Here is a 26,637-nt window from a genome sequence, read left to right as displayed (position 1 = left end):
GACAGGGTGGTGGTACCTACTCCCTACTCGTGCGGACTCACAAGAGGTCCTACCACCAGTAAACCAGCTGATACCGTTTTCTCGTTTATCTAATCTGAAATAGGCTTCTTACAACGTATGTTTTTTTTTATAGCTAACTGTTAAGGTACCTACAAGTTTTTGGTAAAAGCGTCATGAATTTTCACTTGTTTGTACTTACCCGCTTTTTTGTCTTAGGTTTCTTAATATTGTTGCTTTGGTTTTTCGCGCTGTTTGAGCCGTATGGTCTTCGGTTGCGGCACGTGATAATGGCTCATTACCGACCAGAAAGGGCTGAGGCTAGGGCGATGTGGCTTTACAATCACTTGCTGAGAACTCGAGGTATGGGTTGTTGGGACTTCCTTTTCCTTATTCCTTCCTCAATGTCAGTGTCGGATTAAAGGTCCAGAGCGCCCTAGACAATCACTGTATCGGCGCCCCTGGACCGGCCATAAATGGCCATCATGATACTATTAATTTTAACTAGTTGTTTTTGCTACGATGACGTTGTATCATCAAACCCTAGACTTTAGTAGACCAAGGCCCTTGTACTTACTCTAATGCGCTAATGAAAAATGACGTTATAAATGTGAAGAAATCAAGAGGGTACGGCAGAAGATTTAGATTAAAGATCAGCATTTAGTTCTTAAAGCGTCGATATGTTATTTTCTTTATTTATTAAAAATATCTGAGCTCGCGCACCCTTTGTAACTACGCGCCCCTAGGCACGTGCCTAGTTTTTGCCTTACGGATAATCCGCCTTTGCTCAATCCCCTATCCACGCCATCTGTTGACGCTACAAGAAAAACTACGCGTGTGAAAATGGCGCGAAGAGAGTGAAAAAAAAACTACAACATGGTGCCGCAGGTGCAAAAACAATAAAATTGTAATTTGTTCATCAATCAGCACATATAACTCTCGCTGGTGAGAAAATAGAATAGTGCATCGACGTGCTACGGAGTGAGTCCTCAAACTTATCCTTTTCCCAATCCCAAACATATTATCTAAATTAAAAACATGGGTACCAATATTACAGAATCCTGAACTACGTTTAGTATCAACTTCAGCGTAACTTCGGTCGCCGAAAATATTTGAATATTAATGTTCTACATGGATAAAGATGTTTAGGGACATTCTGATTGTAGATGCTATGCTTTCCAAGGCTTCAGCTTTGGAATGATATCCAATGATAGAAGATTGCACAAAGTGGGAATGAGTTGCTCGGCATTTCAATATTGCAATAATCGTTACGTTATAATACTCCTTGTAAAAATGAATATTTAAAAATATCTAATATTTAAAAAAAAAGACATACCTGCTGAGTTTCTTGCCAGTTCTTCTCAGGACGGAGGCTAGTTTTTGTGAATTGGCGGTAGTTCTTTTGACGTTCAACAAGTATGTACTTTAATTTAGGTTGAATAAACATTTTTCGATTTGATTTGATTTGATTTGAATGCGTAAAAGAGGTATCTTTTACGCATTCAAAATGTGGCGAAAACATTCCTGCTAAACTATTTGTGGGTTAAGAATAGTACATATACCCATAAAAGTAACTATAGTTGTTCATCTAGAATACAATTTCAATTTACTTACTTAGAGTTTATTTATAAATTACATTGAAAACATTGAAATATTTTGTATTCTGTACAATCTCAACAGAAGAAAAGATATTTTTTTATACGTTTTCCTGAATAAACTATTACTGAAATAAATCTTATTGTGCTTTTAAGGCACTTTCATAAAGTTTGCAAGACGGAAATTACATAAGGAACATAAATATAACAAGCAGAATGAACTGACGTTCCGTGAATGGCTTCAGAAACGTGTGCCGTTAGTATAATGATAATCTAAATTAATTTTAGGAATCTGGGAGTGAATTTGTTGTTTCATACTTCAATTTTATAATGTATATTTATTTTATTTTTTATTGCTTCGATGGGTGGGCGAGCTCACAGCCCACCTGGTGTTAAGTGGTTACTGGAGCCCATAGACATCTACAACGTAAATGCGCCACTCACCTAGAGATATAAGTTCTAAGGTCTCAGTATAGTTACAACGGCTGCCCCACCCTTCAAACCGAAACGCATTAAGAGAAATAACTAACCGCCCAAAACATGTCATTTCGGATCCTCCCTATTCACTAACGGTGCTTTTCGGTACCTCAAGCATCGGTCATCGTCCTCGTCGAACCCGTCGCTTGCGACGAAGGGCTCGACGAGTAAATTAACCCACAGACACATCCCACTGAGTTTCTCGCCGGATCTTCTCAGTGAGTCACATTTCCGATCCGGTGGTAGATTCTGCGAAGCACGGCTCTCGCTATGGTTCGTGTTAGCAACGTCGTCAGGCTTGAGCCCCGTGAGCTCACCTACTAGTTAAGATTACGCTGAAATAGCCTCTCAAGGCTATCAGCTTAGGTAGGATTAAAAAATAAATAATAATAACCAAAACTCTTTAGACACGTGTTTTGGAGCGTCTATAGATATTTTAACGAATGTATGCGCCAAACCTCAGTTCCCGAATTATGGAGAACACCTGTCAAGGCTATAATAAACAAGGACTCCACATTACCACGACTGCCCTGCCAAGAGTACCTAACTATGATGTTGATAGATCATCTGTTAAATTTGGCGTTAATAAGCGACGGTAACCCCTCACCATCAAGTGGTACATAGCCTTCACGGGCTTTTTTTATTGCTTAGATGGGTGGACAAGCTGACAGCCCACCTGGTGTTAAGTGGTTACTGAAGCCCATAGACATTTACAACGTAAATGCGCCACCGACCTTGAGATATAAGTTCTAAGGTCTCAGTGTAGTTACAACGGCTACCCGACCCTTCAAACCAAAACGCATTACTGCTTCACGGCAGAAATAGGCGGGGCGGTGGTACCTACCCGTGCGGACCCACAAGTGGTCCTACCACCAACAGGCTATAAAAAAACCACAGCTAATAGTCAAGTCAACGTATGAAATCACCCGTTTGCAGATTTCATTTTCTCCTTCGCATACTCGGATTAGGTTCGGACGACAAACGTTGCTTGCTCTGTGGCGTGCGAGAATATTCTAGAACTTCACGCAGAGAACTGATAAGGTACGAAACACTGTGTCAATCAATTTTAGTCTTTATGCTGGTGGATCAGCTATTTCAAAACTTTCTGAAATGAACAAACCAAATTAATGTCTGCAAATGATATAACGATGATACAATTCGAAAAATGATTTTTTTTAATAAAAAAAAAGAAAATCAAGCAATCAGAAAGAAATAGGTAATAGAACAGACCATGTCAAAAAGCCAAGAATAAAAAAACTACATCAGCTATCAAAATAGCAAAGAGGTCCACAACACTTTCTGTCGTGGTTTATATATATTTTGCATGTGAAAGAAACACTGGATGAGAATTACTAGAAAATAATTAATACACACAGCCTAACAGAAAAGACAACGAAAATCACAAACGGAATCGGTTATTCCGGACCCAATGACAGACAAAATCTACATTCGAAATTATTGGGCCAGACGCCGGGTTCATTCGTATCGACCGACGCCATTAACTCATGTTCATAAATGAATGACTTAATAAAAATCGAACCGACAAAAATTTATAATTCGCGGATTAACCAGTGGTAGGTGGTCATCGTTCTTAACCCACGTAAATTAACCCTCAGACAGAGCCCACTGAGTTTCTCGCCGGATCTTCTCTGTGGGTCGCGTTTCCGATCCGGTGCTAGATTCTGCGAAGCACTGCTAGGGTTCGTGTTAGCAACATCGTCAGGTTTGAGCCCCGTGAGCTCACCTACTAGTTAAGGTTACGCTGAAATAGCCTCTCAAGGTTCTCGGCTTAGGTAGGAAAAAAAATGTTGGTCGTTCTGTGAGCCCGCTCGGGTGCTTATTTCCGCCGCAATTCAATAATGCGTTCTGATTTGAAGGACAGGGTTATTGTCCTATAGAACTGAGACTTGTACCTCAAGTATCAAAGGCTTAGAGCCTGTAAACCTCAACAATGTTACCGCCGTCTCATTGACGTCTAAGGGTCCGGTAACTATTATGCACGATGTGGGTTGTGAGATCGTTTATCCGTGTAGGCAATAAAAAAATCTGTCATCAGGCGCTGCGTATGCACCAGTGTGGTAACATAGCAGTAGCTACTAATCTTTAAATTGATATGGAAAGCAAAAACTTTGTACCCCTTTACATTTAAATTGCGCGGACGGAGGAGTATGAAAATTACAACACTTATAGAGTATATAGAGAAAGAGTGCAGAATGCTAATTTTTTTTTTAATTATGCATAAAAAACATAATAGTTTAAAAAAACTAACAAAATACGCTTTTATAGAAATACCAACTAAAAATAGAAAATATATTTTAATAAATTTGAATTAAAAATAATGTAAGAAAAAATGATTTTATTGTAAAAAAAGCGTGGGGTGCATGGTATCAGTAGTTATAAATATTTTATGAACAGATATGAGTAGAAGGATTATTATGATGATATCCTGAAAACACCCTACGCTTTTTTACAATAAAATCGTAGAAGAATACATCAATATTATTTGTCTTTAATGTAGTCTTGCCGTAATCTGTGTTTATAGAAGTATAATAATGTTAAATATATTTAAATAATTTCAATTCATTATAATCGAATTTCGACTACCGCGGGACCACTAGTAAATACAGATATAAAATTAACAGTAGCACCTCGCAACTACACCAGGCAACTGACCGGAACCGATGGAGGCTGACAGTAGACAAGCTAAAACGGAGTCACGATCCTCAGCAATGAGGGAGCGATGGAGAAGAAGAAGAAGAAGCACCTCGGTAACATGAACCCATCCCCTGATTGATGAAGATTATCCCCTAGCAAAAAGTGCTCAAAACCTAAAGAAGTTTCCACTTTAAAAAAAAACGAAGGATATCCCATGTCATATTTATAGGTGTACTACGAACAAATGCCCCGGAACATATTGTCAGAGCTGCTATGTGGATATCGGCTGTCTATGCACTGCGTGTCTACTGCCGGAAGACTATGGCGATCTTAGCGACGTGAGCATGGAGAAGTAAGCTTACTACCGGAGATATTTACTGCAAAAATATGCTTTTAAAGCCGTAAACATAGCTAATCACTGGTGATAGGACCTCATGTGAGTCCGGGCGGTAACACCACCCTGCCTATTTCTGCCGTGAAGCAGTAATGCGTTTCGGTTTGAAGGGCGGGGCAGCCGTTGTAATTATACTTGAGACCTGAGAACTTATATCTCAAGGTGGGTGGCGTGTTTACGTCGTAGATGTCTATGGGCTCCAGTAACTACTTAACACCAGATGGGCTTTGTGGTGACACTTTCGAATGTGGATTGCGTCGTATGACGATACGGAAAAAATATTACGGTCTTAAATTATGAATAAACAATAGTCTACCATAATATTATAAAGCTGAAGAGTTTGTTTGTTTGAACGCGCTAATCTCAGGAACTACTGGTCCGATTTGTGTTAGATAGATCATTTATCGAGGAAGACTACTATATAACATCATATAGGCTATATAATATCACGCTAATACCAATGCAAGCGGAGCACCAATAAATAATGTGGTAGGCAGCGGCTTGGCTTTGCCCCTGGCATTGCTGAAGTCCATAGGCAACGGTAACCACTCACCATCAGGTGGGCCGTATGCTCGTCTGCCTACTCCTCCTCCTTGCGTAGATAATCCTCAGTGCTGAGGGTCGTGGCCTCCTCTAATAACTTTCTCCTGCATCATCTTGCGTCATTCCTGCCTGTCCTCGGCTGTGTGGATAGCAACGTGAACTGAGGTATTGAGAGTGGAGCGTATTTGGTCCGACCAGCGCATTGGATTTCTGCCTCTGTGCCTTCTCCCGCATACCTTGCCTGTTACCAGCAGCTTTTCCAGATTCTCACCTCTCTTTCTGGCGATATGTCCAAAGAACTCGAAACTCCTCCGTGCGCATGTAGTGCTGAGGCGCATTGGAATCTTGAGCTTGGTAAGAATGGATTCGTTGGTTCTGTGTTCTGTCCAACGAATCCCGAGCATTTTCCTCCAGCACCACATCTCAAACGCGTCGATGCCTACAAGGGCAATAAAAAAAATACCTTTTGAGAGCTTCCACTGCGTGCGCTGCGGAAACGGTTAGTTTCGCTAAAATAATGTATGAGAGAATTGTTCCCCTTTAAAAGATGCCAAAGTAACAATTCCACGCGGACGAAGTCGCGGGTAAAAGCTAGTAATAAAATAATTGTGATTGGATATTTTCAGAGGTTCCGACGAGAACTACATCACTAATGATTCAGAAGACGATTTTGTATTTAATGATTGTAGAAAGGAGAAACAAAATGAAGAAGAAAGAAAAGAAGTTGATAATTAATATTCTTACTAATTTTTTGAGAGTAAATTTAATTAATTTTAATTAATTAAACAGTTGAGTATTAAGTGAATTGATAATGTTGATATATAAATGTGATATTAATATTATTCATATAAATACGGCTTCATTTGCAATTAAATACACGCTATTATTAGTTTATATTTATTTTTATGACTACTCGCGGTCACGATGCTTGATACTAGGCTGCACTAAAAGTATCGGGAATGGAATATTTCCACTGTTCCTGTCATATTAAAATATTTTTAATTGAAAACTCCTTGGTTTTAAAAATCGAATACCATTTATTTATTTAAAAAAAGATTCTCGGTCTTGTCACGAGGTTTTGTCAAACTTGTTTAGTCGTTGAGAAAATGGAATTGACTCGAGAAAATTCAAGAGCAATGATTTATTATGACTTTCGAAGTGGTTTAACACAAAAACAGTGTGTTGACCGGATGATTTCTGCATTTGGTGATGAAGTCCCATCCAAAACCACAATTTATCGCTGGTTTGCTGAGTTTCAACGTGGACGTGTCAAGCTCAGTGATGATCCCCGTCAAGATCGTCCAAAAACTGCAGTCACCCAAGAAAACGTTGATGCTGTGCGTAAGCTGATTGAGGAAGATCGACATGTGACATACCGCGAAATTCAGGCAACTTTAGACATTGGCATGAGTCAAATACAAATAATCTTGCATGAACAATTAGGTGTAAAAAAGTTGTTTTCCCGATGGATACCGCATTCGCTCTGTGAAGAGCAAAAAGCGACTCGCGTTACTTGGTGCGTCAGAACTCTCGAAAGATTCCACGCAGGATCCTCAAATGCTGTATACAACATTGTATCAGGTGACGAATCCTGGATATACGCGTACTGTTATAAATGGTTCCCGTATACAATAGTGCTAAGGAACCCCATTACAAATCACAAAGTCAGCAGTTTTATTATCTCTTTATAATTACTCGTATAATTTAAATCAGTTTGAAACCATCATCCGCGCGCGTGACACTTGCCCTAAATTGAGCCCAATTTATTGTAATTTAATTAAATAAATCCATTCTTTCTTAATTTCATTTTTTAAAAAGGCCTTCGGCCAAATACCTATAACAGTACGAACCCGAAACAAAAAACCAGTCACGAGTTTGGGTGTTCGAAAATGAGTTTAAGCCAACAAAAATTGTTCGTTCACGGAGTGTTGCAAAAAAAATGGTGGCCACGTTTGTCTCCAAAACCGGCCATGTTACGACTATTCCTCTTGAGGGACAAAGAACGGTTAATGCAGAATGGTATGCTAGCATTTGTTTGCCACAGGTCGTTTCTGAACTCCGTAAAGATAACTGCAACCGCCGCATCATCCTCCATCATGACAATGCGAGTTCTCACACCGCGCACAGAACAAAAGAGTTTTTAGAGCAAGAAAACATAGAATTATAAGACCATCCGCCGTACAGCCCCGACCTAAGCCCTAATGATTTCTATACTTTCCCTAAAATAAAGAATAAATTGCGTGGACAGAGATTTTCATCACTTGAAGAAGATGTGGACGCCTACAAAACGGCCATTTTGGAGACCCCAACTTCCGAATGGAATGGTTGCTTCAATGATTGGTTCCATCGTATGGAAAAATGTGTCAAATTTCGCGGAGAATACTTCGAAAAGCAATAAATACATTTTTAAATAGTAATGTTGTGTCACTTCGTTAATTCCCGAAATTTTCAGTGCCGCCCTCGTACTATACAGTGTCGAAATAACGAAATTGGTAAAAATTCGTTAAATAATAGTGTTTGTAACGCACTAGAAGTGACAGCTTAAAACAATTATACGTATTCAATCTAAAAACTTATACAAATTGAGTTGGATGTGTAAATTAAGTCACAGCCCAACTTTTATTTTTATGATTGAAGGATTACTGGTGACCCAGAGTCCTTTCCAGTTTCACCAGGACATGTGGACGAGCAAAAGCTCAGTCAGGAGGGGTGGGATTAGCTAACAGCTGCTCGAGCGCCTCCGAAGGAGACCTAACAACTCGAGAGCAATTGTTTCGCGGATGAATCTACTACCGGACCGGAATCGCGACCCGCTGAGAAGATCTGGCGAGAAACTCAGCGAGCAGATGCATGGGTTAGGTTGCACGTCGAACTTTTTGTCGAGTTCAACGAGTACGGTTACCGGGGTCCCTAAGCCGGCTTCTAGTGTTAGAGCTGAAGGCGTCTAATGCAAATTTGTTGGATCTGTAAGGTCCTGTCTAGGGCGTCGACGGTGACTGGCTCCTGCGTGATCAGGATTCGGGGAGACAGTCCAACTGCTGTTAAGTGTCTCTGAAATCTCAATGTTCCTTGAACGCCTTTTTTTATTGCTTGGATGGGTGGACGAGCTCACGGTCCATTTGATCTTAAATAGTTACCGGAGTCCATAGACATCTACAATGTAAGTGCGCTACCTTGAGAAATGAGTTGTAAGGTCTCACTTTAAACAGTACAACGGCTGCCCCGCCCTTCAAACCGAAACGCATTACTGCTTCACGACTTCGTAAAATCTTTTTTGTCAACTCGATAATTTTTTTTTATTGCCCTTGTAGGCAGCATACGGCCCACCTGATGGTGAGTGGTTACCGTCGCCCATGAACTTCAGCAATGCCAGGGGCAGAGCCAAGCCGCTGCCTACCGCTTAATACTCTCCACAAGCCTCGTTTGAAGAAGGACATGTCATAGCGCTCGGGAAACACCGTGGAGGGGAGCTCATTCCATAGCCGGATGGTACGTGGCAAAAAAGATCTCTGGAAACGCACTGTGGATGACCGCAGTAGTTCCAGGTAGTATGGATAAACTCTACTCCGGTGGCGGGCAGTGCGATGGTAAAAACGAGATGCCGATATCATCTCGAACAATTCCTCAGAGCACTCAGAGCACTTTAAAAGGGATTATTTTATTCAAAGTTTATATCACTATGTATTCGTATGTAAAATGTCCAAAACAATCGGCTTTTATTAATTTGAATATTTATACCAAACATTTATATCTTTTGCGTTTTTATCTCTGCTTTTTTATTTATTTACTTATTTATAACTTCATATACTAGAAAGTATAAAGGGGGATTTAATGCCATAGGCGTTCTCTAACAGTCTACCTTAGGGGAGTGCAGAGATTGAAATATTTGATTTTTACAAAAGTTAAATTAGTCTTCTGACCAGTCTTTTTCTAGGGTGAGAAGCGAATATCTCACTGGAAGCCTGTTTAACTCAACAAGCAACACTAACAATCCTACTACGGACCTGTAAAAAATAGAAATACAGCGCTGTCTTGTAGAATTATTAACATGTCAACAAACTAAAAAGAACGGTCATAACACAAATGCATTCTAAAATGTATAATTCGCTTCGTCTGCGCGGCCAAATTTCGATTTTGTCCGGCTTAATTTCAGACGGACCGTGTACTTGAACAAATCGTAACAGCGAGATTACAATTGCACATGATAGTACAATCAGCGATAGAGCTATTGAAGATCTCGTTGTTTGACATTGATAAACAAATGATGAACTGTACGCTTACGAAGAAAAGTGTTTTAATTATTAATGTTTTTTTTTTACTTTCATGAATAAGATAGTTAAGTTTAAATTATGTTGCAAATGATGCGACAAAAAAACCAGCAGCGTAACGACAAGTTCTTTTATTTGTGCGAGAAAGCAGAAAGCGGGTAGAAATGGGTGACATGGCTTGTTATATTAACACTATCCCCCTTCGTTGGCTTTGGCTAGTGCCAGTGGCGGAAGGGGCGTGTTAATACGTGGCTTGGCGGCATAGCTGGCGACAGGATATGGCAGCTGACGTCACGTCCGTTACAATGACATCAAATAGGTACTTGTTATATTTAAATATATATTTATATGCTACCTTCAGAATAGTTTTTTCACTGAATACATCAACCACAACTATCTTAAACGCGTCCACGAAAATATACAGCGAACATTGGCAATATAGAGGCGTAACCCTTGCACGATGTTTTTATAAATTTTGGGCCATTTCAGAGCATTTAATCAAAACTTCACAGACGGAAATAAGCTGATTGCGTGAAGGGTTGAACGAGCTTGCGGCTAGCCGGTTTTATGTGGATAATGGAGCATGGGCTCTATGGAGTCTATAGAGAGACCACGACATGAATGCCGCCCTCACGTTGAGATATGATGGCGAAATCTTAGTTATACTGCACCCCTCGAACTAGAGCGATTAAGGGCACAATATTTACTAACATAAAAAAGACCCCCGATGGATGAGGACGGCCGGTTTTTTTAACTGAATGTTGGGGGGCTGGGTCAGGTTGTGCGCCGCCTCTACGCGGGGGTACGACAAACAAAACTAAACATGTGAAATTATCGTCTTGAAAAACAGTCCTAAAAATAGATAAATTATTTCTATTAATATAAGTAGTTGTGAAAACTAAGCTGTTCAATCTCAATTAATTGATTAAAAGATAATGCAGTAACTGAATTTCCTATGTACATATTTACATGTTTCCAAAAATTTTATATTTCTATTATCCTCAATACTCTCTTCTCTGCTTCTTATTCTCCCTCCCTACCTGAGCATCAACGACTAACATGTAATGTTAATTTAATTATATTCAAACTTATCTATTCGATTGTAACTTACGACAATTGATGTTTTGTATCTTTATCAAGTACGTTTTATGTTATGTCAACAATATTATTACAACGCTAACGCACGTCGCACGGTCTTATTCTGAACTGACACGTTTGACTAATTTACGAGTATACTAGAGGTCCCGCAGTAGTCGAAATTCGACTATAATTAATTGGAATTGTAAGTTTGTACACTATTATGATTGTATTTTATACTTCTATAATCACAAATTTCGCCAAGACTACTCTATAAAAAATATTAACAAAGACAAACAATATTGAATCTATTCTCAATTTGACAACAGACGTCAAGACCAAAAGTTTGACAATAAATAGTATGCATGCGTGTGTGCGTCAAATAGATGGTATGTAGTGTGGGTAATGTCTTTTATGCATTATTTAAAAAAAATATTAGCATTGTGCACTTCTTCTCTATATTCTCTATAAGTGTGGAAAATTTCATACTCCTCCGTCCGCGCGATTTTCGTAAAAAGGGATACAAAGTTTTTGCTTCACGTATTAATATATAGGTATTTTCCTAAAGACGTTTTTATGATAAATTTTATTGATGGTATTAACCTTGGATTTTATTCCACATTCATAAATGATCCGCGATGTATGTTGAGCTTGTATCGACTGGAACTCTATAGTCTCCATAGACCAGATGCGATTAGATTTTATAACAAAAAATTAAATACCTACTTTCATAGTATTTTTATAGGTTTTTGCGAGGCCTGCCTTTGAAATTGTCTTAACACCTTAATCACCCGTAACTGCGAAAACTTTAACATATTCGAAAAGTCGCAAATAATATAATGGCACTAAAAATAACGTAATTATTAATCCACTTTTATATAAACAAAATCATTAATGTTCTTAATGTTAATTACTAGACGATGACCGTATTTTTTTTATTTTTATTGTGTTTTAGAAATTATATTTATATACAAATTACATATTGATAAAATGATGAAATATTCCAAGATTGTTTAGGCATTTTTAAGTGAACACGGTAATAAACAATTCATTTTCTTGGTCTAATTTTAAACCAAACACTCATTGGCTTATGAAAAATAGTATTATTATTCGCCAATAGATGTCAGGAAGATTCATAAAGTTGATTATCGATAAAGTTGATTATTGAAAACACGAATAAAACAACATTTTCTGAAAATAAATCGTAGCTAGATCGATTTATCGCCCCCGACATCCCCCGTATACTAAATTTTATAACAGTCGTTGGAGCCGTTTCCGAGATTCAGATTATATATATATATATATTACAAGAATATATACAAGATATAATATACAAGAATTGCTCGTTTAAAGGTATAAGATTGAGCGGTTAGCTGTAAATCCGTGAAACCGTCTTGTAAAGCGTACAAAAGAACTGTGCATTAACATAATTCAATGACCATCGCGTGGCGGCTGACACGCCGCCTCACGTACTAGCGAGAACGTTGACCCGGCGCACCCATTGAAATTTAACTACCATAAGCGAGACGCAATTTCAAACGTACTTAAGTCAAAACTCTTAAATAATAAGTGTATCTTTTGCCAAGACTTAGCCTAAGTTTGTCTACTGTAGAAATAAGCGAAATTCGCGTTGCTTTATTCACCTAGGTGGATCTGTAAACACAACCAAAACCATAATAGGATGGCTAGAACGAGGAGTAATTGGTAAGAAATATAAGGAAGTTGAACAAGTCTCCAGACAGAGAAGAGAGGTCACAAAACCATAACCTCTCAAAATTTCTTAATAAATGTGGGAGATTTCATCTGAAATCATCATTCATCAATCGTGGACATTGTAAAATGGACAAACTCACTGTTCACAATTTTATTACACATTCAATGTGATTTTATGACACACGTACATACATGATTGTTAATTTCTAGCTACGTACTTATCATTTAATAGTTCTTATATTATTTATTTGTCTGTGCAAAAAAGTACGTTTTAATATTAATAAGCCATGAATTGTCTTGCTTTTTATGAAATTATATAAGCAAAACAGATATTTCAATCGTAAGAGATTTTATACGAAACTAGCGACCCGCCCTCGCTTCGCTTCGGAAACAAGAAAACACACATGAAACCAAAAAAAAAAAAAAAAAAATTTAAAAAAGTAGCCTATGTTCATCAGGGACAATGTCGGCTTCTAATGGAAAAAGAATTTTTCAAATCGGTCCAGTAGTTTCGGAGCCTATTCGAAACAAACAAACAAACAAATCTTTCCTCTTTATAATATTAATAATATAGATATAGATATTAGAGTAAAGACAAACAATGGGAGTACAACTCGTTGTATTTCACCGGTGTATTGTCAATACATAAAATAAAACAGCAGAATCCGGTACGGCTGTATATTGAAAATGGACTAGTCATGAATTTAGAGATGATAACTAAATAATAGATAATATCTATATCCATATCATACATCATATTATGAACCATCGATTTTCTGATTTATTTTTTGTCTCTCTGTTTGTGCTAAGTTTTTTTTTTTTAATTTTCATATTTAGACGGGGTTTCATTATACCTAGTCAGGTCATAAGTATTGTCACACAGTAAAAACTTTTCTTTTAGAATGCTGGCCACAAAAAAGTTTATTGAATTCGAATTTCGAATTGTTCATGAAAATAAAAATGTATACTTTTAGAATTTTACTCATTTCCTAAATATGGAGTGGACGCTTAAAGAAGACCGTGTTGCAGTTATTGCGTTGCATCGTTGCGGTTACGCGCCAATTCAAATTTTTAACATACTGAAAAATTTGAATGTAACCAAAAGATTCGTTTATCGTACCATCAAACGATACAATGAAGACTCTAGTGTAGATGACAGGTCAAGAAGTGGTCGCCCTCGGTCTGTTAGGACTCCAGCCGTGATAAAAGCTGTGAAGGCGCGATTTCTAAGAAATCCCAAACGTAAGCAGAAGCTGTTGGCCCTTCAGATGGGATTAAGCAGAACCACGGTGAAAAGAGTGTTAAATGAAGACTTAGGGCTTCGGGCATATCGAAAAAAAACAGGACATCGTTTGAATGCTCGTCTAATGGACCTGAGACTGAAGAGATGCCGCGCTTTGTTGAAGCGGTACGCGGGAAAAAAATATCGGGAAATTCTTTTTTCGGATGAAAAATTTTTTACCGTAGAAGAGAGCTACAACAAACAAAATGATAAGGTGTACGCACACAGTAGTGAAGAAGCGAGCAACCGTATTCCGCGTGTCCAACGACGTTATTTTCCATCCTCGCTCATGGTATGGTTGGGAGTTTCTTATTGGGGCTTAACAGAGGTACATTTTTGTGAGAAACGTGTAAAAACGAATGCAGTTGTGTATCAAAATACAGTCCTGACGAACCTTGTGGAACCTGTTTCTCATACCATGTTCAATAACAGGCACTGGGTATTCCAATAAGATTCGGCGCCAGCTCATAGAGCGAAGAGCACACAAGACTGGCTGGAGGCGCGTGAAATCGACTTCATCCGGCACGAAGACTGGCCCTCCTCCAGTCCAGATTTGAATCCGTTAGATTACAAAATATGGCAACACTTGGAGGAAAAGGCGTGCTCAAAGCCTCATCCCAATTTGGAGTCACTCAAGACATCCTTGATTAAGGCAGCCGCCGATATTGACATGGACCTCGTTCGTGCTGCGATAGACGACTGGCCGCGCAGATTGAAGGCCTGTATTCAAAATCACGGAGGTCATTTTGAATAAACTTTAGTGTCATAAGAATCTATGTTTTGTTAAGTTCATTTTGGTATATGAATGGTTACATAATGAATAAACTTGTTTCAATTATTTTACATTAAACATGTGACAGAATTTATGACCTGACTAGGTATGTATAACACAGGCATTGTTTTCTTAAAATCGGATGTGGAAGAAAGAAATCATCATTTGAAGGTTTATTTTTATTTTTATTTACTTTTATAGTGTTAAAAGATTGAGTTTATACCGCAAATAGTAGATTTATATTTTTTTTTTTTAAATCTAAATTAACTCTGTCATTAAAGTTTTCACGTTCGAACCAATTTTGATGACACTCGGTAAAGCTATAGTTGGAACCATGGGTAAGAACATACCGTGGGGTGTGGGGGGGTCTATTTGACATAACATTTCGCTTAATGCGCGACATTGTAGGCAGCGGCTTGGCTCTGCCCCTGGCATTGCTGAAGTCCATGGGCGACGGTAACCAGTCACCATCAGGTGGGCCGTATGCTCGTCTGCCTACAAAGGCAATAAAAAAAAAAAAAAAAAAACTTGGTAACTAAAGGTACGTTTTATTTGGTATCAGCATCAACAGTTCGATGTTTTTAATTGATTGTGATTGAACTTCAATTAAATAAAACTATATCAAACCATATCTGAAGATTTGTATTTTATGATATTTTTATAGATATTATATATAGTTTATTCATTCGTTCACACATTCCCCTAGCAGTCTGTGTTTCGTTATTATTTCTAGTGTTAAATTTATTGGGAATTAATGCATATATTTAACCCGTAGTTTCTGTATAATTATCTAGATTTCAGAATTTTAAACAAATAAGTTGAATGCTTCATACTGTCAGTCAGTCAGTCATACTTGTGGTGATTTGATATTTGTCAATCACAGATAATATGTATATAATAATATATGAAGGCACAATGCTGATTGTCAATGTACATTTTTTTGTATATGATATATTTTATATATTTTTATATATGATATTTTCAAGCTTTCAATGGATGTCCTGTAAAGATAAAGGTTACGAGACAAACATTTAAATTTAAAAAATTGGACAAAATATTATGAAAAAAAAACATCTTTAGATATTTGAATCGAATAAGCTTAATTGAAGATCAATTAGAAACATCGAACTGTTGATTCTGATAGCAAATAAAAGGTACCTTTAATTACAAAGATAAATAAATAAATATTTACTAACAATCACACCACGTTAACTGGTCCCGTGATAAGTTCGTAAAGAACTTGTGTTACAGGTACTAGATAACGGATGTAAATGTAAGATTTTTATTATACACATACATAATATTATATTTAATATACATCCATAACCCTGGAAAAGACATTTATATTTATCATATAAATATCTTCCCTTGGCGGGATTCGAACCCGCGAAATGTCGTGTTTTAAACGAAATGTCACTTAAACCCAATAGCCTTTCTCCCCTCGATATGATAACCACTTGCACAGCTGAGCACAACGCGGACAGTGAGGTCTGCGCGGGCGAAGCTACGGGCGGAATACTAGTTTGTAACAAATCACTGAAGCATTTGTTGTTCTGCACGCGAATCACGTGCTCTATGTAACTAATTTACATGTATTTTTCTTTTGCAAATACTAAATAGTTATGTTAAAAGGACTACGTTTAAACGCTAAGCAGAAGTCTGGCCGGCGACAACGCGATTTAATAACGTTAGCCTTTAAACTGTGTTTATTACATTAGATATTATAACAATTGAAGCGATTGTAAATTAGTAAGTTTTATTTTGTTCTCTTTTACTATGGAAATCGTATTTATTAAATCATAGTTTAAAACATGTTTTGTTTAAATCACTGTACGTAACTGGGTTTAAACACGGATTCTATTGATTTTGGTTCTGTCTTCAAAGCTCGAGAGGAATCCCAAGATTACGAACCAAAATTACAGCTTATTAAATGCAGAATAAATTTAAATTTATTACACAAGTGTGTGGGCAACAGCTGGTTCAAATATGCCGTAGGTACCACTACAAAATATAATTTCTTTTGACGCGCAATATTGACAACATTGACAAAATAGTGTGACGAAGACCACACTAATGTAACAAAAGTACCGTTTACTGACTTCCAGCAGAAAATATCGGAAAATGTTAAAACGCTGTGGTATGAACACTGGAGGTCTATAAGTCAAGAAAAAGGGAAATGGTATACAAAGATACAGAATACCCCGCCACATGTACCTTGGTATAACAAATTTAAAGAAGCTAATTCCAGACAATTCATTACCACCATTAATAGATTAAGATTCGGTCATTGTAGAATTCCTGCTCATTTGTTTAAACTACGTTTAGCAACGGACAAAAACTGTCAATTTTGTGTCAATGAGGTCGCTGATCTGAAACATATTGTTATGAAATGTCATAAATTTAATATAAATAGATTAATTTTAGTGTCTGAGCTGGATGATGCTTGTAAGGGTGACTCGCCTTTACAAACAGGCGTAAGGATGGACTTAGAAGAAATTTTAGCAAACCCGTTGTATTTTAAACCAATTTATAGATATATTGTTAACACAATAGGAAATGTTTAAAAACAAACGAGTAATGTTAATACTTCAATTTGATGCTGTTTTGTTTAATAACTATTTGTAAATTTTTACGTACTCCATGCGTGAAAATTAATTTAAGATAGGCTATAAGGTCTTGTAACCATTGGCCGTAAATAAAAAAAAAACAAAAATTGTCTTGAAATAACAAACAAATCGTATTTAACTCGTTCACGAAACACCTTCCAGCAGACCGCGACCAACCAACAATATTAATATTAATATTAAACATATTTATCACACAGAATACACCTGCGTCGTTTGATAATACGGAAACCGATCCGAGATCTGTGTCACAAACAAAGCTGAGACTTAGGGGCAATGAATTTGTTGTTTGTGTTGTTGTGGTGAGTTTTTTTTTTTTAAATACTTATTTGCTTGTCGCTCTTACCAACGCAATTGCGTAACTAACAGCGCCGAGAATGTAATGAGAAATATATAAAAAAAGTTTTTTTTTTTTTATTGCTTAGATGGATGGACGAGCTCACAGCCCACCTGGTGCTAAGTGGTTACTGGAGCCCATAGACATCTACAACGCAAATGGGCCACCCGCCTCGAGATATAAGTTCTAAGGTCTCAGTATAGTTACAACGGCTGCCCCACCCTTCGAACCGAAACGCACTACTGCTTCACGGCGGAAATAGGCGGGGTAGTGGCACCTATCCGTGCGGACTCCCAAGAGGTCCTACCACTAGTGATTACGCAAATTACAATTTTGCGGGTTTAGTTTTTATTACACGATGTTATTCCTTCACCTTGGAAGTCAATCGTGAACATTTGTTGAGTACGTATTTCATTAGAAAAATTGGTACCCGCCTGCGGAATTCAAACACCGGTGCATCGCTACATACGAATGCACCGGACGTCTTATCCTTTAGGCCACGACGACTCTCAAAATAGCATATCTATACTAGTCTATCTATACTAATATATAAATCTACAGTGGTTTTTACGGATGTTCCGTTATAACTACTGAATAGTGCATCTGATTGAGTTCAATCTTGACATCCATGTAGAAAATACATGTACTTAATGGAGAGGTTAATATTTATATGAGTGTTGGACTCCCTAATAATAATGACCATAAATAATAATTTTAATTTTAAATGCCCAGCGAAGCGGGCGAGTACGGCTAGTCATCAATATAGCCAAAATAAATTGAATATGCATTAAACATTAACACAAAAACTGCTGATCAGATCTTGATAGCTTTTAAATGGAACCACAAAAATACTGGAGTGGAGACCTCGTACTGGACGTCGTAACGTGGGCAGACAGCCAACGAGATGGATCAATGACCTGGTCAAGGTGGTTGGTAGGGATTGGATGAGAAAGGCAAGAGACCGAAGAAAATGGGGTGCATTCGAAGAGACCTACACTCAGCATTGGGTGGACACGGGTTGAACAAGAGACATGAGTAGTACCCGATAATCATAAAAATTGGTTCACTAAAAAAAGTTCTGAGGCACGACACATGAAAATATGCAGTCCAATTGAGAACTTGTAGGAATGAAATCCGTCAATACGATAGTTGCTCCAGTTTGGGAAGCTTAACCGCGGAGGGTAGATCTTTCACTGAGTGGGTGATGTTGGTCGCTAGACCGACGGTCCGAATGTTTTTTTTTCCCTACCAATGCTGATAGATTTGAGAGGCTATTTCAGATTCGCCCTAACATGTGGGTGAGCTCACAGTGCTCAAACCGGAGTGTTGCTAGCACTGGCCCTAGCAAGAGCAGTGCTTCGCAGAATCTACCACCGGATCGGAAATGCGACCCTTTGAAAAGATTCGGCGAGAAACTCAGTGGGCTGTGTATGTGGGTGTCCGAAAGTCGTTGTTCGTAGCTTGTCTACATGCAAGCTTATCTTGAAAATGTCATAAACCAGATTAAGGCATCTGTCAATTATCTTGTGTGGTATGATAACTACCCGCCGCAAACTCAATACAGCGAGCTTCGAATACACTTAATATTTTGTTTCTTCTTTTAGTCTTTCAACGATAGCGGTACGAAATGTCCGCGGCAAGAGCAAGGTGCGTTACTTCCCTGACTATTTCGAGTTCGGCACATCAACGGCTTCTTATCAGGTAGAAGGAGCGTGGGATGAGGATGGTGAGTTACTCGTTGTGACATTTTTAAGCAGGCTGCTAATTTCTCGTGGGCTTGTAAACATATTGCTTAGATGGGTGGACGACCTCACAGTCCACCTGGTGTTAAGTAGTTACTGGAGCCCATAGACAGCGACCTAAGGGGGTTGAGGCTGCGCCGCACGCTACCGTCACTCTAGCGCGCTGGCACCAGGAAGACGGGACGGCGCGTCGGCGGCTGCGGACTGCGATGCGGTCCGCATTTTCGTCGTCACTGTCGTCGCCGAACATACTGTTGAAGAGCAACCCGGTCGGCGGTGTATCGCGTTCCGACCCGGCAGGCTGGTTCTGGCCCAGCGGGGTATCCCGGAACACCAGCGGCACCGCCCGGGCGGCCTGGTAGGGCCGCCGTACCGCGGAGACTGATGTCGTTGGTCGTCGACTATCGCCTCGACGACCCGTCAGTCGGGCGTCCTCGGGGTGGCGCCGCGTGTCTGGTTGTAGTGTTGACCGCGGGAACCCCCCTACTCTGAACGGGTTCTGACCCCGGACGGAGATCGGACGTCGGGTGTAAGAGTGCAGGGGAGTCGTTTAGTGGGTGGGCCCTAAAATCCTTGGGCCCGTGATCTGCTCTCAACACCTGCAGATCGTTGAGTCTCACATACCCCGCGCGCCCCCTAGGCGCGGGGACCTCGTAAGAGGTTCGGACCCGGCCCGAGAAAAAAAAAAAAAAAAAAGGCCATAGACATCTACAACGTAAATGCGCCACCCACCTTAGATATAAGTTCTAAGGTCTCAAGTATAGTTACAACGGCTGCCCCACCCTTCAAACCGAAACGCATTACTGCTTCACGGCAGAAATAGGCAGGGCGGTGGTACCGACCCGTGCGGACTCACAAGAGGTCCTACCACCAGTAAAGTAAATTAAGTAAAGTAAGTAGCTATAAATTTGTCGCACGATGTATTGAAACGCAAAACACTTAGAAATTTGCTTCTTGTTAACGATCAATGTTGATATCTACACCTATCCTTTTGACGTGACAACGTCTTATAATTCGGTGGAGCCGGCTGCACGCACGAAAAAACATGACTCATGCGGCGTTACCTCGCTCTGAGGCGTTCCATTTATGGCTTGAATTGCAAGCGAGAGCGCGCAACGAGCGACAAAGAGGCACAATCGGCCTCCACGTTCAGCAGCGTTCGACATCTGTCTCTCTCCTACTTGAGTGAGCGATGCATCCGCGTGGACAGCTGCTATACAAATATTTATAGGTCCAATATTTATTTATTAATAATTTCCTTTTACCTCCTTCTCTATATCCATACAAAATATCTATCAAACAAATAAAATTAAAATTTTCTTTTGAAAAATCCCATGAACCCATTCCATCAGTATTTTCTTATGACGTTGTCACGTTCAACTATCGTCAATAAACCGACTTTACAACCGATTTTTTTTATTTTAGGAAAGAGTTTGTCGATATGGGATGTAGCAGCTCACATGTCTCCGTCTCCTATCAAGGACGGAAGTACCGGCGACGTCGCGGCCGACTCATACCACTTGTACAAACGGGACGTGGAAATCATGAAGGAGCTTGGTCTGAACTTCTATCGTTTCTCCGTATCTTGGTCGAGGATTCTGCCAAGCGGTTTCGCCAATCAAATCAACCAGGCCGGCGTAGATTATTACAATAATCTAATCAACGAAATGTTGGCGAACAATATTAAACCATTCTTGACGATTTACCATTGGGATTTGCCCCAAAGCCTCCAAGATTTGGGGGGCTGGGCCAACCCTATGATCGTAGAGTGGTTTGTAGACTACGCTAAGGTTTTATTCGAGAAGTTTGGAGACAGGGTGAAACTTTGGATCTCTATAAATGAGCCCAAACAAATATGCACTGAAGGTTATGGCACAGATAAGAAAGCTCCGATGGTCAACATGTCAGGAATAGCCGATTATATGTGTAACAAGAACGTCTTATTGGCACACGCAAAGACGTATAGACTTTATGATGAGATATACAGGAAGGAACAAAACGGCAGCGTAGGAATATCGATCAGTTGCTCATGGTATGAGCCTGCTTCGGACTCAAATGATGATCAACAGGCAGCTGAAGATGCGAGAATCTTTGATGTAAGTGAAATGTTAAAAGTTTTTTTTTTATTGCTTAGATGGGTGGACGATCTCACAGCCCACCTGGTGTTTTGGTTACTGGAGCCCATAGACATCACGAAAATGCGCCACCCACCTTGAGATATAAGTTCTAAGCTCTTTTTTTTTATTGCTTAGATGGTTGGACGAGCTCACAGCCCACCTGATGTTAAGTGGTTACTGGGGCCCATAGACATCTACAACGTAAATGCGCCACCCACCTTGAGATATAAATCCTAAGGTCTCAGTATAGTTACAACGGCTGCCCCACCCTTCAAACCGAAACGCATTACTGCTTCACGGCAGAAATAGGCAGGGTGGTAGTACCCACCCGCACGGACTCACAAGAGGTCCTACCACCAGTAAGTTGCAGTTCCTATATGGGCAGACTTAAGAAGATTTTCAAATTGGAAGGGATTGGCGAGTAAATTAACCCATAGACACAGCCCACTGAGTGGGTGGTCCAGTGGGTCGCGTTTCCGATCCGGTGATAGATTCTGCGAAGCTCCACTCTTGGTAGGATAGCTCACCTACACGCTACGGCAACGCTAAAATAGCCTCTCAAATCACATAGGTAGGAAAAAAAACAGTTAATACACCCCCAAATTGGTAAATTATTCGCTCAAATCTCATATTGTAATATATTTTGTTATACAATGCGCAATTTTCACAACTTCCAGTGGGGCCAGTACGTTCATGCTATATTCACAAAAGAAGGAGACTTCCCAGAACAAATAAAGAAGAACGTAGCATCCAAGAGTGCTGAACAGGGGTACGCCAAATCTCGACTACCCGAACTATCAGTTGCCGAAGTGGACCTTATACGAGGATCATCAGACTTTTTCGGATTGAACAGTTATACTTCGAAACTGGTTTATAGAGACGCATCTGTGGAGGGCATGTACGGCGTGCCTTCATACATGGATGATTTAGGAGTTGTTATGGTGCCAGATCCTAGTTGGCCCCAATCGCAGTCAAGTTGGCTACAGGTTTGTCGTTTACGTTTTTCAGTATTCAATTTAATCGTTGAACTAAATACGGTCTTACAGCACATATTCAGTTTCGAGATTCGAATGATAACACACTCACAACGGAACCAAAACGGCACGTCCTTACAGATCCATCAGATCCAATAACCCTTGCATTAGACGCCTTCAGCTCTTAGCACTACGAGCCGGCTTAGGGACCCCGGTAACCGTACTCGTCGAACTCGATAAAGACGTCGACGTACAACCTAACCCATACATCAGCCCGCTGAGTTTCTCGCCGGATCTTCTCAGTTGGTCGCGATTCCGGTCCGGTAGTAGATTCATCCGCGAAACAGCTGCTCTCGAGTTGGTAGGTCTCCTTCGGAGGCGCTCGGGCTGCTGTTAGCTAATCCCACCCCTCCTGGCTGAGCTATTGCTCGCCCACCTGTCCTGTTGAAACTGGAAAGGCCTCCGGGACACCTTCCACCATAAAAAAAAACAAGCGAAAAATATTATTCATGTGCTACGAAGCCCTTTTGATATACCAAATAAATCAATGTCATACATTTTCAAAGTTCGTATTAACACAAAGCTTATTTCTTCCAAGAAAATACCTCTATATCGAGGGGTGAAAGGCAATTTAGTTTAAGCCACGTCCAGTGGCTTCGTTTCATTTTGCCACATTTATACAGTTTCATAGATTTTAAGCAGTTTATAACCCACCGTTATTACACACTGAAACACGAAGACACACCAAATTGTCAAAATAAAACAATTCGCATACCTAACTTCACTCCTCGCATTCCCACTAAAAGTCCTTCAAATGTGGTTATCTGTGCTAAGTCAGGAATTTCATTTCACTCCATATTATCATTTTTCATAAAAATAAGAATATAAATTACTAGCGACCCGCCCTCGCTTCGCTTCGGAAACATTAAAACACACATGAAATCAAAAAAAAAATGAAAAAAAAAATTAAAAAAGTAGCCTATGTTCATCAGGGACAATGTCGGCTTCTAATGGAAAAAGAATTTTTCAAATCGGTCCAGTAGTTTCGGAGCCTATTCGAAACAAACAAACAAACAAATCTTTCCTCTTTATAATATTATTATATATTATAAGTAAGTATAGAAAATAAGACATGACTTAAAGGTCTTTGCTACCAGGTCATAAAATCCGGTTAAAAAAAACCCATTATGTACCTAATTCGAAAATTCATAAAATGTTCTTTTCAAAATTAAACTGCACGGGTTTCAGAAGGACATAACTTCAGTCTGCCTGTCACATTAAATTGAACCAAATTGTAGGTGTTTCTTCTATATTTATGTATATTAGTTCATAATATTATTTATTAATTTACATTACACACCTACTCACTAATATTATATCATATTTATTTACGTATTCTATAACACACTCTCATACAGTACACAAATACGCCAAACAACCATACATTCACAACACTACTAGTTTGGTAGGCGTTGATGGTGGTGGTCAACGCCACGCTAAGACTGTGTCACTCCTCGACTTACGCATACTCTCTTGCTTCGTTGCGATCTATTGTTTTGTCTATTTTCTAATATTGTGTTTAAACTTCCTACCGCTTTATCTGTGTTTTTGTTCTCCGTAATTTCTCCTTCTTCTAAATATTGTTATACTGACTGTGATTGGAAATAAACTGTCCATCCAATTACGGACTGCTTATTGTGCCGCCCGGCACTGGTGACCCTACAACCACCATCAACACTACTAAACAAATTATTTTCATTTTCGCAGGAAGTACCGTGGGGCTTCTATAAATTGTTCAAAGAGATACGGAATGTATACGGCAACCCTACTGTTTACGTAACAGAGAACGGCTGGTCCACTGACGCTGGTCTGATCGACGATGACCGAGTGCGATATTATAGGAACTATTTGAATGCGCTCTTGGACGCTATTGAAGAGGGCAGCGATATCAGGGGGTACACGGCCTGGTCTATGATCGACAACTTTGAATGGATGCAGGGTTACGCGTACGTATGGATTCATTAAAAGACAGCTGTCTTGTTCCTAAGATCTAAAAGGTTAGATAACAAAACGCTAGGACGATTCTTCATCTTCTTCTTTTACCTAGCGTTTGCCCAATCTAGTGCCAAGATTCGCTTTCACATTTAAGCTCCAACACTTTGCTGGGTCTTCGGCATCCTCTCGGTTGAGAGTTTTTTTTATTGCCCGTGTAGGCAGACGAGCATGCGGCCCACCTAATGGTGAGTGACTACCGTCGCCAATGGACTTCAGCAACGCCAGGGGCAGAGCCAAGCCGCTGCCTACCGTTAAGTACTCTCCACAAGCCTCGTTTGAAGAAGGACATCTCATAGCGCTCGGGAAACACCGTGGAGGGGAGCTCATACCAAAGCCGGATGGTACGTGGCAAATAAGATCTCTGGATCGGAAGATCTCTGGAATCGCACTGTGGATGAACGCAGTGGCTCCAGTTAGTATAAATTAACTCTACTCCGGTGGCGGGCGGTGCGATGATAAAAACGGGATGATAGTATCATCTCAAACAATTCCTCAGAACACTCCCCATGGAAAATACACTTTTCTCCCTTAGTTATTCTCCTTAATTGCCTTTACCACATTCAACCAAAATCTTAGGACGATCAATCTACTAAAATTCAACGAATGTTAAACTTTCATAAACCACCGTTATTACACGCTTAAATCTGAAGCAAATTTTAAATTAACAAAAGAAAACAATTCAGACAACTTCAATGCTCGCGTTCCCACCATAGAGTAACACAGAAAGTGTACTCCTTCCTAATAAATATTGTAACTTTGCTTAAAAAAATCATCTCTTTGTCAATTTTATTTCTAATTTCTCTATGGAGGTCGTTCGGGCGTCTTTTTTTGCCATTACAAGAATACTTGAACAATTAAAATCGATACGTAATAGTCGATTAAAGTACACATTTTTGTTACAGCGACAAATTCGGCCTCTACGAAGTTGACTTCACCAGCCCGGAACGTACGCGTACTCCAAGAAAATCCGCGTACATTTATAAAGAAATCGTGAGGACAAAATCATTGGATCCGGACTACGAACCGGAAATACTTCTAGATGGTACACAGGAAAATTAGAAATTGTATTTACGTAACGGCTGTATTGTTTGGAAACCATAAAATTCTGTGACAGAAAAAAGTTTGTTCTCATTTTGTGTTTACGTTTTGCTTATTGTGGGCTGAAACAGTTTAATTGAAATAGTATTAATGTATTATTATGCGTAGACCATTGTGTATAATCAAATTACGAAATAAAAAACAGTAAAAGGAACTAAGCCAAAAAACATGAACCATTGACAGAATGAAATGAAAAAAAAAATAGTTGAAAGTCGTTTTCATCTTTCAATCTTTTCCAAGTCCGCTACAACACGAAATGAAATAACCTCTCAGGAAATTGGGAACAATTTACGGAGAGCTCTCTACACTTTTTGGGAGAATCGCTTGACTTGACTTCTGTGGAGTCAAGTCAAGTGATTTTATTTCAAGTTTCCAAATTATCACAGATGTGGCATTCCCGTTGTGATTTCTATGGGCTTAGATAACCACTCAAATTAGAATAAGCTGGTTCATCCACTCAAGGAAAACAATTTAAAGACCAGTCACGTATAGGATGTGAGCGAGAATTCCATGTGTTGCACAAATCCTCTTCGCTTCATATAATTTTCGTTCTTTTTACCAAATTTAGATAAGACATTTTCATTTCATTTCGCTACATTTCACAATTCCTTTAATTGACACTGCTTCCTCCTTTTAGAATAAATGATAAGGTTGGGTTGTGTGGTGTAGCACTTTCGCTTATTTCAGCATTACAGAAATGAGACCACCAATCAAACTTTAACCTAATTTATTAATCTATGATCAAATTTTCAGTGTCATGGATTTTTGGCGGCAACACGAAGAGCGAAATTATGTGAATTGTTTTATTTTGTTAATTTAGCGATTATTTTGGTTTAATGGTGTAATAACAGTGGTCTATTAACTGCTTAGTATCTGTGAAAATGTACAAATATGGGAAAATTAAACAAAAGTGTTGG

General features: G+C 39.2%; 2 protein-coding genes across 3 annotated transcripts; both read left to right on the top strand.

The window, feature by feature from the left end:
- Positions 1 to 221: 221 nt before the first annotated feature.
- On the top strand, positions 222 to 6,458 carry LOC149499755 (E3 ubiquitin-protein ligase DCST1-like). Its single transcript, XM_089738832.1, has 5 exons — positions 222 to 360; positions 1,749 to 1,848; positions 3,006 to 3,110; positions 4,954 to 5,076; positions 6,288 to 6,458. Exons 1-5 carry the CDS (start codon positions 288 to 290, stop codon positions 6,394 to 6,396), a joined length of 510 nt encoding a protein of 169 aa, XP_089594958.1. The 5' UTR covers positions 222 to 287; the 3' UTR covers positions 6,397 to 6,458.
- Positions 6,459 to 11,095: 4,637 nt separating this feature from the next.
- LOC114253128 (myrosinase 1) lies at positions 11,096 to 25,744 on the top strand. 2 transcript variants are annotated; one of them, XM_089738827.1, is made up of 7 exons: positions 11,096 to 11,211; positions 17,598 to 17,699; positions 19,339 to 19,460; positions 20,902 to 21,572; positions 22,271 to 22,579; positions 24,335 to 24,573; positions 25,525 to 25,743. In XM_089738827.1, exons 2-7 carry the CDS (start codon positions 17,674 to 17,676, stop codon positions 25,679 to 25,681), a joined length of 1,524 nt encoding a protein of 507 aa, XP_089594953.1. In that variant the 5' UTR covers positions 11,096 to 11,211; positions 17,598 to 17,673; the 3' UTR covers positions 25,682 to 25,743. The 2 variants fall into 2 exon arrangements, with proteins under 2 accessions (XP_089594953.1, XP_089594952.1); XM_089738826.1 differs by lacking the exon at positions 11,096 to 11,211 and adding an exon at positions 16,480 to 16,522 and having other exon boundaries at positions 25,525 to 25,744.
- Positions 25,745 to 26,637: the final 893 nt, after the last annotated feature.

Source organism: Bombyx mandarina, chromosome 26 (assembly GCF_030267445.1).
Source record: "Bombyx mandarina strain Sakado chromosome 26, ASM3026744v2".
In the NCBI taxonomy this organism is placed as follows: Eukaryota; Metazoa; Arthropoda; class Insecta; order Lepidoptera; family Bombycidae; genus Bombyx; species Bombyx mandarina.
This window is presented reverse-complemented; position numbering and strand designations above follow the sequence as displayed.